At 42.5% G+C, this 14,294-nt stretch overlaps 3 protein-coding genes across 3 annotated transcripts; 2 read left to right on the top strand and 1 right to left on the bottom strand.

The window, feature by feature from the left end:
• Positions 1-525: 525 nt before the first annotated feature.
• LOC311031531 (interferon-induced GTP-binding protein Mx-like) lies at positions 526-6,019 on the top strand. The gene is made up of 12 exons (XM_084037866.1): positions 526-805; positions 1,523-1,660; positions 1,764-1,918; positions 2,205-2,343; positions 2,425-2,623; positions 2,750-2,828; positions 2,919-3,041; positions 3,121-3,262; positions 3,349-3,507; positions 3,656-3,732; positions 3,820-4,077; positions 4,191-6,019. Exons 1-12 carry the CDS (start codon positions 619-621, stop codon positions 4,413-4,415), a joined length of 1,881 nt encoding a protein of 626 aa, XP_083893992.1. The 5' UTR covers positions 526-618; the 3' UTR covers positions 4,416-6,019.
• Positions 6,020-6,634: 615 nt separating this feature from the next.
• On the bottom strand, positions 6,635-7,794 carry LOC311027551 (THO complex subunit 7 homolog; the record flags this gene model as incomplete). The annotated part of the gene is made up of 6 exons (XM_084031597.1): positions 6,635-6,795; positions 6,930-6,999; positions 7,093-7,159; positions 7,282-7,339; positions 7,549-7,635; positions 7,755-7,794. Coding segments are annotated over 6 exons (381 nt in total), but the record flags the coding sequence as incomplete, so codon positions are not given.
• Positions 7,773-12,581, top strand: LOC311031522 (interferon-induced GTP-binding protein Mx-like). The gene is made up of 12 exons (XM_084037853.1): positions 7,773-8,211; positions 8,956-9,093; positions 9,196-9,350; positions 9,558-9,696; positions 9,779-9,977; positions 10,100-10,178; positions 10,269-10,391; positions 10,472-10,613; positions 10,730-10,888; positions 11,038-11,114; positions 11,202-11,459; positions 11,573-12,581. The coding sequence occupies exons 1-12, from the start codon at positions 8,025-8,027 to the stop codon at positions 11,795-11,797; spliced, it is 1,881 nt and encodes a 626-aa protein (XP_083893979.1). The 5' UTR covers positions 7,773-8,024; the 3' UTR covers positions 11,798-12,581.
• The last annotated feature ends 1,713 nt before the right edge of the window (positions 12,582-14,294 follow it).

The raw sequence follows: 14,294 nt of genomic DNA, 5'->3' as shown, positions 1-14,294 counted from the left end.
ACTTTCCACCCATGTGGCTAAAAAGCAACCTGTTGCATCCTGAACTCTGTTGAAGAGTAAATCGTTCCTTTTAGTCCTCGTTCTGTTCTGTGGCTACTACGGTCATGACGGTTTCAAATCTTGTATTAACATATGTACATAAAGTAATATGTTTATTAACAACTGTACTGCATTGCTAATGCAGGCGTCTAAGTGGAATATTCCCAGTCACAGCCCCCATGTACCAAGGCTCCCTGCAGCGGTCCCGGGTTTAAATCCGCCCTGCAGCCCTCTTTTAAAGCATGTCGTTCCTCTCTCTCTCCCCTTTCATTCTCATGCTGTCCCCCCCGCAAAAAAATGCCAAAAATATAACTTTTGTTTTAGATTTATTTATTTATTTTAGATTTATTTTATACTATATTGAGACATTAAGACATAACACCCACTATTTTGCAGGATGCCAGTCCATCGCAGGGCATAAATGAAAGGCAAGGAAACGAAACCTAACTTGTCTTTACTTCCATTTCTTTTGGTTGCATCGCTTAACTATCGGCACTTCACATCCGTCCCACACTGGTGTCAGACATCCGAGCAGAGCTGCTATTTTATTCCTCTTCACAATCAGTTCCCACCGCCAACATGAACACCCTGAACCAGCAGTACGAGGAGAAGGTGCGTCCCTGCATCGACCTCATCGACTCGCTTCGCTCCCTGGGAGTCGAGAAGGACTTGGCGCTGCCCGCCATCGCCGTGATTGGAGACCAGAGCTCGGGGAAGAGTTCCGTGTTGGAGGCGCTGTCGGGGGTGGCTCTGCCAAGAGGAAGCGGTAAATCACCGAGACAGAAAATCAAGCAAGCAATCTGTCTGTTTCTCATCTGTCTAATTGATGGGTCATTAATGAAAACGAATCAGTATCAGCGTCAGTATGAGATCAGCTGCAGTTACAAGCTGGAAAGCTTCTGTTTCAGAGTGGTTGTTTTTTCATCACTGTTGCCATTACTCCATCATCAACTGGTAGACGAACATTTCATAAAATGGCATTTTATTTATTCTTTTTTTCCCCCCAAAAGATGTACATGAGGGTATCATACCAACTCTCAGGCTACAACAATAATAACAATCTGAGGTTTACAAAGATCCATTGTCTCCACAGCTTATCCTGTATTCAGCGGTGTGTGTGTGTGTGGGGGGGGGGGGGGGGGGGTCAGGCAGGCACACCCTGACAGGCCAGGAGCCCATTTTACAAAGATATCTGTGTTAGTTTCCTGATAAATGAGCGAGAGAGCCGGCCGACCATGATTTACAACATCCCTGGTTTCCTGTCATCTCTCTACTGGTGTTACCTTATAAACCACAACATGTTAAGTGTCTCCTAACCACATCTCAATGAATTGTAACATGGGGAGAGTTGTAACACCACCAAGTCCACCATATGTACGATGCCTGGGACATATTTAAAATATGTCATATTCCCACTATTATAAAGACAATATATTTATATTTTACTTTCCCCGTCATCATCATTCATTCTTCATTAATCCAGGCATCGTGACAAGATGTCCTCTTGAACTAAAGATGAAGAGAAGGAAACAAGGAGAGGAGTGGTACGGTAAGATCAACTACCAGGACCACGAGGAAGACATAGAAGACCCTGCCGATGTGGAGAAAAAGATTAGAGAAGGTACAGTATACAGCATTCTTAAATGTCACTATCAAAAGCCAAGTATTGATGGAGCCACTTGTTGATGGAGGCACTGATCAAACATCATGTCCTCTTTCTCCAGCTCAGGACGAAATGGCCGGGGTCGGGGTGGGGATCAGTGATGACCTCATCGGTCTGGAGATCGCCTCTCCTGATGTTCCAGATCTGACGCTCATTGACCTGCCTGGCATCGCCAGGGTGGCTGTAAAGGGGCAACCAGAGAACATTGGAGATCAGGTATGCTAGACCAATGTCCCCAAATCTTACTGTCAACAGTTGTCATGAAAAGACTGCCATGAAAATCTCTGAACATTTACATGCTCCTGCAACATTTGCATGCTCCTGCAACATTTGCATGCTCCTGCAACATTTGCATGCTCCTGCAGCCTCACCATGCAGCTCCTGCAGCCTCACCATGCAAGCAAGGCTGTAGACATTAATCCTGTTTTCACTCATTATAGACTGGATGATCCGACAGTTCTATGATTTCTAACTTCATAACAACATGAATCGATACTTTCAGATCAAGAGACTGATCCAGAAGTTCATCAACAAACAGGAAACCATAAGCTTGGTGGTTGTTCCATGCAACGTGGACATAGCAACCACGGAAGCTTTGAAGATGGCGCAGGAGGTGGACCCTGAAGGAGAGAGGACTTTGGGTAAACGGACCTGATTCTAGAAAAGAGCCGCCCCAACTCTGAGGTGCATACTCCGTTCTGAGGTATTTCTCTCTTTCGCAGGTATCTTGACCAAGCCTGACCTGGTGGACAAAGGCACCGAAGAGACGGTGGTTGAAATTGTCCGCAACGAGGTGATCCACCTGAAGAAGGGCTACATGATCGTCAAGTGCCGGGGTCAGAAGGAGATTACAGAGAAGGTGTCTCTTCCTGAAGCAATAGAAAGAGAGAAGGCCTTCTTCAGCGATCATGCCTTTTTCCAGTAAGTTTGTTTTGTGGGTAATTGTAATATTATTTTTTATGGTAATTAGAGCTGTGATTTGCATTTTAAGATGTAATATGACTACATTATGTAGGCCTACTCACTGGCTTTTTGTTCTTGTTGTAGAGCTCTCTACAACGAAGGCCATGCCTCTATTCATAAACTGGCTGAGAAACTCACACTTGAGCTGGTGCATCACATTGAGGTACATTCTCACTCCATCAAGTTATGAGTTAGCGCTAGGTTGCATTGGATACTTTAGTTGTTAAAGTTTTCACCTACGTCTGACTTGCAGAGATCTCTGCCTCGACTAGAGGAGCAGATAGAGGAGAAACTAGCACAGACTCAAGCGGAGCTGGAGAGATATGGCAACGGGCCGCCATCCGACACAGCTGACAGACTCTTCTTCCTCATTGATGTGAGTTCCCTTACTCGGCACAAAGACAAATGCTCTCCGCCATGTATGAACTGGGCTTTGTCATGTGTGTGTGCTGCAGAAAGTGACTGCGTTCACTCATGACGCCATCAGTCTGACCACAGGGGAGGAACTCAGTTGTGGAGACCAGCTCAATGTCTTTTCTAAACTTAGAAGAGAGTTTGGGAAGTGGAATGCCCACCTGGAGAAGTCAGGAGTAAACTGTGAGTATATCATGTTGGTCTGTCTACGGCTGTCCGTCAGTAGGACTCTGAAGTAATGTGTGTGTGTGTGTGTGTGTGTGTTGCAGTTAACAAGAGGATTGAGAAAGAGGTGGAGGGATATGAGGAGAGGTACCGTGGAAGAGAACTGCCGGGCTTCATCAACTACAACACCTTTGAGGTCATGGTCAAGGAGCAGGTCAAACAGCTGGAAGAACCAGCCGTCAAGAAACTCAAGGAAATAGGAGGTGTATAATCTAATATATGACATTCAGTATTATGCTTTTCTATTATCAAAGATGATTATTAATTGTTCTTTTGTTACCATACAGCCACCAGTGACGTGCTGGTGGAGTTTGTGCTGCTGTAGCTTTTTGTAACTCCTATTTCTTCCAGATACTGTCAGGAAGGTGTTCATTCAGCTGGCGCAGAGCAGCTTCATCGGATATCCCAACCTCATTAAAACAGCCAAGGTAGCCATGTTGCATAAGTGTCTTGAAATGTAATTTGCATACTTTTTCAATGGCAGTGTTCCAGTTGACCAGAATCGTATTTTCTAGGCGAAGATCGAAGTCATCAAACAAGATAAAGAGTCCATTGCTGAATCCATGCTGAGAACCCAGTTCAAGATGGAGCTGATCGTTTACTCTCAGGACAGGACGTACAGCAACAGTTTGAGTAAAAGGAAGAGGGAGGAGGATGAGGAGAAGGACAAACGGATTCCCATGATAAATCTTCAAGTCAGAAGTATTGTGTATAAAAGGGATAATCATGCAACGCTGCAGGAGCTGATGTTGCACCTAAAGTCTTATTACAAAGTAAGTTTTAATGTAGACCAATGACTTGTGAACAAAAAACAATGACAGCGAGGTTTAGACACCTCGTTCTGCCCTCATTTGTCAAATTCGCCTTTCTTTTTTACCTCCTTCAGATTGCCAGCCAGCGTCTGGCCGACCAGATCCCAATGGTGATCCGGTACCAGATGTTGCAGGAGTCTGCCTTGCAGCTGCAGAGGGAAATGCTGCAGATGCTTCAGGACAAGGAGAATATGGAGCTCTTGCTGAAGGAGGATTGTGACATCGGCATCAAGAGGGGTAGTCTGCAGAGTCGCCTTAAACGCCTCCTGAAGGCCCGCGCATACCTGATGGAGTTCTAGTGGAGGTCAAGCATAGGAGCAGTTTAAACTTTGTGGTTGGTCGTTCACAAATCTAGAGGAAATGTAATGTGTATAAGAGAGGCTTAGGTCAATAAATAATCTGAATACCAGTAGTTTCATTTCATATCCCAACTAATATGCCCAATGAGTGATGTAATATAGCGAGAATGATCATAGAAACCAAACTCGTGGATAACGCAAAACCCAACTGTAAACCAGATCCCGCCTATTAGCGGTTTTCCCACAATGACCCTTACAGGCTTGATAGACCTATCGCATTGAATTGAATACAAGACTTTAACGCTTTGTTCCACAATATGACAATAAACTCTCTTCTCATGAATTTTTTAACTTTTACGTGTCTTAAAAAAAAGACAGTTGCAAACAAGTGGCTAAATAAGACTATAAGTCATCCCGCTCAGTAGTCCGCCTTCCAAGCCTCGTTGTGTATACTCCTGCAGCCGGTGTAGTTCGTTTACAGCTGTTAGCTTTTTACTACTAATTCATGGGTTTCATGCGCTGTTTGAAGCCTTCTTTGCTTCCTTTCCTGTCATGGGTACTAGAATGCTGAAAATAATCACTCACATATTCCACCCTTAACATTTATTATCAACGAGCAAGGTGTTACGATCCATTATTACTTCTGTGTTGTTACAAAAAAAAAGTGAATATATTTAAATCATGAATTTAGGGCCAGGGCCTCTAAGGGGCCCCTGAACCAATATAAACGCTGCCTGTAGGGTCAAGGCCTGACATCATAGTTTGTACTGTAACTCTTCCACTTTCAGTCGTGGTTGTAGAACTTTTTTTTTTTTTTAGTCCAATGTTGAATGGTGACTGTAGGAGCCATGAAGGCATTTAATATGATGAAATGGAAATAGATAATTTTGTGGTTTATATTTGGGTTATTTGGGTTGTTATATTTTTTTTACCTTTTGTTGTTGTTTATTTGTGATATCGCAGTAATTGGGTCACAGGCATATGGGCGGTAACATCTAGTTAATATAATCACCAGCACTGGTACGGGGCCGGTAACTAGAGAGAGAGGGGGTGAGTTACTGGAAGGCCTTATTTTTTGTTGACCGCTGTTTTTTTGCTTTGATCGCTGTGATTGATTTTGTTTTATACTTTCAACACGTTATGATAAGTTGTCCTATTCTTTAATAAAAACCGATAAACAAACTTTTGATCTCAGCGGATACTTTGTTTAGTACAACGTGTCAGACAATCAGCTTATGTCCTCAGCCTCTCAGCGACTGCTTTGTTTGGACAATAGTTGCTAGTGACATTTGCTTTAGATGTAAAGTCTAAGTCTGGACAGTTTAATGTCACCGTGTGGGGCATAGTTTTAAATGTACCGTATTATGTGCTCCTACTGTCTTTCTAAAAGGAAAAAAAATCATCCTGTTATTTAATACAGCAAAAGTAGACCAACGGAGCACAGTGTATAAGTAACGAACCATGTTTTTGAAAGATTCCTTGTACAATCGCTGAGTTGCTCTAGTTAGATGCTTTGGTTTCCTGTTGGCATTTTTCCTCAACTGCATCTTTTCGTATTTGTTAAAATACATTTGTTTAAATAAAGAAACAATTTGACTGAATAATGTAAATCTATTGTTATCTATAGATTGCCATTTTTCATTTAAAAGGTTACATATGGTCAACATGAACAATTAGTTACTTTTAAAGAAATTGGTACGACAAACTGATTTACCACAGCAACTACACAATGATTAAAAAGACAACCGCAATCCTGATCCATATTCTTCCAGGACAGTTTAGAAGTAGCTGTAGTCTTAGCTTCATGTAAAGACAGGCTGACCTGAGACCCGATTCTACAGATACCACACTTTATCAGTTTGTCTTATTGTGGCGGCCTGGTAGACTTGTAGCTGTTGGACTCGTGATGAATTTGCTAAACTTTGTACATCAAATTGGACATGAGCTCACACAGATAAGTTGCATGAAAACATGTACTTTAGGTCCCCCTTGTGGCTTTAATGGAAACGGTAAATAGACAAATTTGGTCTTCCATCCTCATTAATAAAGAGTTTGCATCTGTTGTGTAAATAAATAGCTGATTGAGTCCTGACTTCCAGTCCTGTAACTGTAGAAATATTAAAAAGACAAAACGGATTAACAAAGCTGTGACACCGTTTATGCAAAAAATAGAATTTATGAGTGATATTGACAGACGTATGTCTCAAATTTGGGAAAATACTTGAACAAGACCAATGTGGACAAGTGGACTTTATTCAAAAATACATACAATTCTTACGCAAAATCATTTAAAAGCAGTTTCAGTCAGGATCTCGTCATGTTCATTCACCATTATGTGAAGGGCTCTCTTGACTGTCATCCATGTCCGATTTCTCATCATCTAGGAAAAATAAAATTATTAGCAAGATGTAAGCACCTCTACTTTTCTTTAGCAATATAAAGATCAGCAGCTAATGAGAATAAAGAACATGACACAGGGACTGTATGGCACCCGCAATGTCCTTGTTTACTCACTCTCAAGTGTCTGCTGGAGTTCCTGTATGGTACTGAGTAGCACATGGAACTGCTTCTTCCTTAGCTCCAGCTGTGTGTGATAAAAGGGAGGGGAAAACAACGATTACTTATGATTGAAGAAAGAGGTTGGAATAGAAGAGAAGATGAATATATTTGGCCTTACCTTTGCATCTACATTCTCCTTAATTTGAGACAGTTGCTGGAGTTCTTTGTCAAGCGCCTCCAGCTGCCTGTAAGTGATCAAACCAAAATTTAGCACATTGTCTGATTGTAATGAAAAGCCAAAAGTGCTCATGATGCATGAAGCTCAGTAACTCAATATGTAAATGAAACAAACGAGAGGCTGACTGACTTCAGTGTTTCGTGTCGGTCTGGGTGTTGCTGGATAACCTTAGCTAAGGCATCGTACTCTGCAAGGAAAAGGAAAGAAATAAGTGAAAGTGAGAGACGAGCAGAAATTCACACTAGCTCAAACAAATCTTTAGATTTTATACGTTATTTTGACAACCCACATTGCTTCCAATTATTCTAAAATGATTGATGACTTCAACACAACACAAGTAGTACATCTCTTCTATACACAATTGCCTAAATCGATTAGGACCGAACATGTTCTTACCTTGGCGATTTTTCCGAATTCTCTTTGCCCTCTGGATTTCTTTTTTGCATTCTGTTATCCTGTCGTGTGCAGACGTGATGTTTTGTTCTGCAATGTGGACGGAGAGGTGATAAGGTAACATGACAAACATGCATCGTTGCCTGGTAACTCTGGTGGCCCGGTTCCTCCAGCCATCACATAAATGTGGCAAGATCCGTATGTCCTACCTATGTTGGTGTAGCTTTTCTCATAATTGTATTCCTGTATTCAGGGTCTCTGTCTTTGGGCAAAGGTAGGGCACATCCTGGACAGGATGCCAGTCCATCGCAGGGCATAAATGAAAGTCAAGGAAACGAAACCTAACTTGTCTTTACTTCCATTTCTTTTGGTTGCATCGCTTAACTATCGGCACTTCACATCCGTCCCACACTGGTGTCGGACATCCGAGCAGAGCTCTGCTATTTTATTCCTCTTCACAACCAGTTCCCACCGCCAACATGAACACCCTGAACCAGCAGTACGAGGAGAAGGTGCGTCCCTGCATCGACCTCATCGACTCGCTTCGCTCCCTGGGAGTCGAGAAGGACTTGGCGCTGCCCGCCATCGCCGTGATTGGAGACCAGAGCTCGGGGAAGAGTTCCGTGTTGGAGGCGCTGTCGGGGGTGGCTCTGCCAAGAGGAAGCGGTAAATCACCGAGACAGAAAATCAAGCAAGCAATCTGTCTGTCTGTTTCTCTATCTGTCTAATTGATGGGTCATTAATGAAAACGAATCAGTATCAGCGTCAGTATGAGATCAGCTGCAGTTACAAGCTGGAAAGTTCTGTTTCAGTGTGGTTGTTTTTTTATCACTGTTGCCATTACTCCATCATCAACTGGTAGACGAACATTTCATAAAATGGCATTTTATTTATTCTTTTTTTTTTTCCAAAAGATGTACATGAGGGTATCATACCAACTCTCAGGCTACGGCAAAATATCAGGCAGCATGAATGCCCCAATAATAATAATCTGAGGTTTACAAAGATCCATTGTCTCCACAGCTTATCCTGTATTCAGCGGTGTGTGTGTGTGTGGGGGGGGGGGGGGGGTCAGGCAGGCACACCCTGACAGGCCAAGAGCCCGTTTTACAAAGATATCTGTGTTAGTTTCCTGATAAATGAGCGAGAGAGCAGGCCGACCATGATTTACAACATCCCTGGTTTCCTGTCATCTCTCTACTGGTGTTACCTAATAAACCACAACATGTTAAGTGTCTCCTAACCACATCTCAATGAATTGTAACATGGGGAGAGATGTAACACCACCAAGTCCACCATATGTACGATGCCTGGGACATATTTAAAGTATGTCATATTCCCACTATTATAAAGACAATATATTTATATTTTACTTTCCCCCTCATCATCATTCATTCTTCATTAATCCAGGCATCGTGACAAGATGTCCTCTTGAACTAAAGATGAAGAGAAGGAAACAAGGAGAGGAGTGGTACGGTAAGATCAACTACCAGGACCACGAGGAAGACATAGAAGACCCTGCCGATGTGGAGAAAAAGATTAGAGAAGGTACAGTATACAGCATTCTTAATGTCACTATCAAAAACCAAGTATTGATGGAGCCACTTGTTGATGGAGGCACTGATCAAACATCATGTCCTCTCTCTCCAGCTCAGGACGAAATGGCCGGGGTCGGGGTTGGGATCAGTGACGACCTCATCAGTCTGGAGATCGCCTCTCCTGATGTTCCAGACCTGACGCTCATTGACCTGCCTGGCATCGCCAGGGTGGCTGTAAAGGGGCAACCGGAGAACATTGGAGATCAGGTATGCTAGACCAATGTCCCCAAATCTTACTGTCAACAGTTGTCATGAAAAGACTGCCATGAAAATCTCTGAACATTTTCATGCTCCTGCAGCCTCACCATGCAAGCAAGGCTGTAGACATTAATCCTGTTTTCACTCATTATAGACTTGATGATCCGATAGTTCTATGATTTCTAACTTAATAACAACATGAATCGATACTTTCAGATCAAGAGACTGATCCAGAAGTTCATCAACAAACAGGAAACCATAAGCTTGGTGGTTGTTCCATGCAACGTGGACATAGCAACCACAGAAGCTTTGAAGATGGCGCAGGAGGTGGACCCTGAAGGAGAGAGGACTTTGGGTAAATGGACCTGATTCTAGAAAAGAGCCGCCCCAACTCTGAGGTGCATACTCCGTTCTAAAGGTATTTCTCTCTTTCGCAGGTATCTTGACCAAGCCTGACCTGGTGGACAAAGGCACCGAAGAGACGGTGGTTGAAATTGTCCGCAACGAGGTGATCCACCTGAAGAAGGGCTACATGATCGTCAAGTGCCGGGGTCAGAAGGAGATTACAGAGAAGGTGTCTCTTCCTGAAGCAATAGAAAGAGAGAAGGCCTTCTTCAGCGATCATGCCTTTTTCCAGTTAGTTTGTTTTGTGGGTAATTGTAACATTATTTTTAATAGTAATTAGAGCTGTGATTTGCATTTTAAGATGTAATATGACTACATTATGTAGGCCTACTCACTGGCTTTTCTTGTTGTAGAGCTCTCTACAACGAAGGCCATGCCTCTATTCATAAACTGGCTGAGAAACTCACACTTGAGCTGGTGCATCACATTGAGGTACATTCTCACTCCATCAAGTTATGAGTTAGCGATAGGTTGCATTGCATACTTTAGTTGTTAAAGTTTTCACCTACGTCTGACTTGCAGAGATCTCTGCCTCGACTAGAGGAGCAGATAGAGGAGAAACTAGCACAGACTCAAGCGGAGCTGGAGAGATATGGCAACGGGCCGCCATCCGACACAGCTGACAGACTCTTCTTCCTCATTGATGTGAGTTCCCTTTAATCGGCACAAAGACAAATGCTCTCCGCCATGTATGAACTGGGCTTTGTCATGTGTGTGTGCTGCAGAAAGTGACTGCGTTCACTCATGACGCCATCAGTCTGACCACAGGGGAGGAACTCAGTTGTGGAGACAAGCTCAATGTCTTTTCTACACTTAGAAGAGAGTTTGGGAAGTGGAATGCCCACCTGGAGAAGTCAGGAGTAAACTGTGAGTATATCATGTTGGTCTGTCTACGGCTGTCCGTCAGTAGGACTCTGAAGTAATGTGTGTGTGTGTGTGTGTGTGTGTGTGTGTGTGTGTGTGTGTGTGTGTGTGTGTTGCAGTTAACAAGAGGATTGAGAAAGAGGTGGAGGAATATGAGGAGAGGTACCGTGGAAGAGAACTGCCGGGCTTCATCAACTACAAGACCTTTGAGGTCATGGTCAAGGAGCAGGTCAAACAGCTGGAAGAACCAGCCGTCAAGAAACTCAAGGAAATAGGAGGTGTATAATCTAATATATGACATTCAGTATTATGCTTTTCTATTATCAAAGATGATTATTAAGTGTTCTTTTGTTACCATACAGCCACCAGTGACGTGCTGGGTGGAGTTTGTGCTGCTGTAGCTTTTTGTAACTCCTATTTCTTCCAGATACTGTCAGGAAGGTGTTAATTCAGCTGGCGCAGAGCAACTTCATCGGATATCCCAACCTCATTAAAACAGCCAAGGTAGCCATGTTGCATAAGTGTCTTGAAATGTAATTTGCATACTTTTTCAATGGCAGTGTTCCAGTTGACCAGAATCGTATTTTCTAGGCGAAGATCGAAGTCATCAAACAAGATAAAGAGTCCATTGCTGAATCCATGCTGAGAACCCAGTTCAAGATGGAGCTGATCGTTTACTCTCAGGACAGGACGTACAGCAGCAGTTTGAGTAAAAGGAAGAGGGAGGAGGAGGAGGAGGAGGACAAACGGAATCCCTGGGGAAATCATCAAGTCAGAAGTATTGTGTATAAAAGGGATAATCATGCAACGCTGCAGGAGCTGATGTTGCACCTAAAGTCTTATTACAAAGTAAGTTTTAATGTAGACCAATGACCTGTGAACAAAAAACAATGACAGCGAGGTTTAGACACCTCGTTCTGCCCTCATTTGTCAAAGTCGCCTTTCTTTTTTACCTCCTTCAGATTGCCAGCCAGCGTCTGGCCGACCAGATCCCAATGGTGATCCGGTACCAGATGTTGCAGGAGTCTGCCTTGCAGCTGCAGAGGGAAATGCTGCAGATGCTTCAGGACAAGGAGAATATGGAGCTCTTGCTGAAGGAGGATTGTGACATCGGCATCAAGAGGGCTAGTCTGCAGAGTCGCCAGAAACGCCTCACGAAGGCCCGCGCATACCTGGTGGAGTTCTAGTGGAGGTCAAGCATAGGAGCAGTTTGAACTTTGAGGTTGGTCGTTCACAAATCTAGAGGAAATGTAATGTGTATAAGAGAGGCTTAGGTAAATTAATAATCTGAATACCAGTAGTTTCATTTCATATCCCAACTAATATGCCCAATGAGTGATGTAATATAGCGAGAATGATCATAGAAACCAAACTCGTGGATAACGCAAAACCCAACTGTAAACCAGATCCCGCCTATTAGCGGTTTTCCCACGATGACCCTTACAGGCTTGATAGACCTATCGCATTTAAAATGACCCTTAGCTTAAAGGCTATGTTAAAATGCATATAAATTCAATCACAAACTGCAGTGATACTAGACTATATCTAATTTGATTGCTTTTGTCATCATGTGGGGGGTAAAAAAATCAGGGCAATTGAATACGAGACTTTAACGCTTTGTTCCACAATATGACAATAAACTCTCTTCTCATGAATTTTTTTACTTTTACGTGTCTTAAAAAAAAGACAGTTGCAAACAAGTGGCTAAATAAGACGATAAGTCATCCCGCTCAGTAGTCCGCCTTCCAAGCCTCGTTGTGTATACTCCTGCAGCCGGTGTAGTTCGTTTATAGCTGTTAGCTTTTTACTACTAATTCATGGGTTTCACGTGCTGTGTGAAGCCTTCTTTGCTTCCTTTCCTGTCATGGTTACTAGAATGCTGAAAATAATCACTCACATATTCCACCCTTAACATTTATTATCAACGAGTAAGGTGTTACGATCCATTATTACTTCTACGTTGTTACAAAATTTGTGAATATATTTAAATCCTGAATTTTGGGCCAGGGCCTCGAAGGGGCCCCTGAACCAATATAAACGCTGCCTGTAGGGTCAAGGCCTGACATCATAGTTTGTACTGTAACTCTTCCACTTTCAGTTGTGGTTGTAGAACTTTTTTTTTTTTTTTTTTAGTCCAATGTTGAATGGTGACTGTAGGAGCCATGAAGGCATTTAATATGATGAAATGGAAATAGATAATTTTGTGGTTTATATTTGGGTTGTTATATTTTTTTTACCTTTTGTTGTGGTTTATTTGTGATATCGCAGTAATTGGGTCACAGGCATATGGGCGGTAACATCTAGTTAATATAATCACCAGCAAAGTCTAAGTCTGGACAGTTTAATGTCACTGTTTGGGGCGTAGTTTTAAATATATAATATATAATATAATAATAACTTTATTTATATAGCACCTTTAAAAACAGGGTTTACAAAGTGCTTTGACAAGCAGAGCAGAGACGATTAACATTTGAGGTCATGTCAGACAGAGACGATCAAAAACGATGATAATCAACAAAAAGACATGGAAATAGTTCATTAAGATAAATAAAAGCAATAAAAAGAAGTCATAAAAAGAAAAAGAAAACACAGATAAAATACGGTAAAATAGATAAATAAAATAATGTGCAAACTAGAACATACAGATAAAAAAGGAAAATAAAAAAGGAGGAGAATAAACAAGGGAGGAGACGACATCACAAGAAGGCAAGTCTGTAAAAGTGAGTTTTAAGAAGTGATTTAAAAGAAGTCACAGAGTCCGCAAGCCTTATCTCCTCTGGTAGGTCGTTCCAAAGTCGAGGGGCTCTGATGGAAAAGGCCCGGTCACCCTTAGATTTTAGTCTCGACTTTGGAACAGCCAGGAGGCCCCCACCCGAGGATCTAAGGCTGCGGACTGGCTCGTATGGTGTCAGCATTTCTGTTATATAGGCTGGGCCCAGACCAAGACGAGCTTTAAAAGTGATCAGTAAAATCTTAAAATCAATTCTAAAACAGACAGGGAGCCAATGAAGGGAAGCTAAGACTGGGGTGATGTGATCTCGTCTGTTAAAACCAGTGAGAAGCCTAGCTGCTGCGTTTTGGACCAGTTGGAGGCGGGAGACGGACTTTTGTTTTGTGCCAGAAAGGAGGGAGTTACAATAATCGAGTCTAGAGAAAATTAATGCATGAATAACTGTTTCCAGATCAGATTGAGAAAGGATGGGTTTGATTTTGGAAATAGTTCTGAATTGGAAGTAGCAGGACTGGATTACTGATTTAATATGTTGGTCAAAAGTGAGGCTTGAGTCAAAAATGACACCCAGGTTTCTGGCAGAGAGCTTAATATTGGTGGCAAGTGGTCCAAGGGTATGAGTAATGGGGGTGGTGTCTGTGTTTGGGGGACTGAACAAGATTATTTCTGATTTTGATTTGTTAAGCAGTAGAAAATGTTGTGCCATCCAACAGTTAATATCATCTAGACAGTCTAAAACAGCAGCTAGGCTTTTTGGGTCGTGCGGTCTCAGCGGAAGGTATAACTGTGTGTCGTCTGCGTAGCAGTGAAAAGAGACATTGTGCCGCTGGATGATCTGACCCAGCGGGAGCATATAAATAGAAAATAAAATCGGGCCTAAAATTGAGCCTTGCGGTACACCACAGGTAATTTGGGCTGTGGAAGAGGTATGATTACTTATGGTGACCGCAAAG

This window comes from Eutrigla gurnardus (genome assembly GCF_963514095.1).
Source record: "Eutrigla gurnardus genome assembly, chromosome: 2".
In the NCBI taxonomy this organism is placed as follows: domain Eukaryota; kingdom Metazoa; phylum Chordata; class Actinopteri; order Perciformes; family Triglidae; genus Eutrigla; species Eutrigla gurnardus.
The sequence above is the reverse complement of the archived record's forward strand: the minus strand, read 5'-3'. Positions and strand labels throughout refer to the sequence as shown.

Excerpts from the sequence above, each read along its gene's own strand:
- LOC311031522 (XM_084037853.1), top strand. The coding sequence starts at position 8,025 with ATGAACACCCTGAACCAGCAGTACGAGGAGAAGGTGCGTCCCTGCATC. Across the intron at positions 9,094-9,195 it reads GGAGAAAAAGATTAGAGAAG|CTCAGGACGAAATGGCCGGG; the intron begins GTACAGTATACA and ends CTCTCTCTCCAG. Across the intron at positions 10,179-10,268 it reads AGCTGGTGCATCACATTGAG|AGATCTCTGCCTCGACTAGA; the intron begins GTACATTCTCAC and ends TCTGACTTGCAG.
- LOC311031531 (XM_084037866.1), top strand. The coding sequence starts at position 619 with ATGAACACCCTGAACCAGCAGTACGAGGAGAAGGTGCGTCCCTGCATC. Across the intron at positions 1,661-1,763 it reads GGAGAAAAAGATTAGAGAAG|CTCAGGACGAAATGGCCGGG; the intron begins GTACAGTATACA and ends CTCTTTCTCCAG. Across the intron at positions 3,263-3,348 it reads GGAGAAGTCAGGAGTAAACT|TTAACAAGAGGATTGAGAAA; the intron begins GTGAGTATATCA and ends TGTGTGTTGCAG.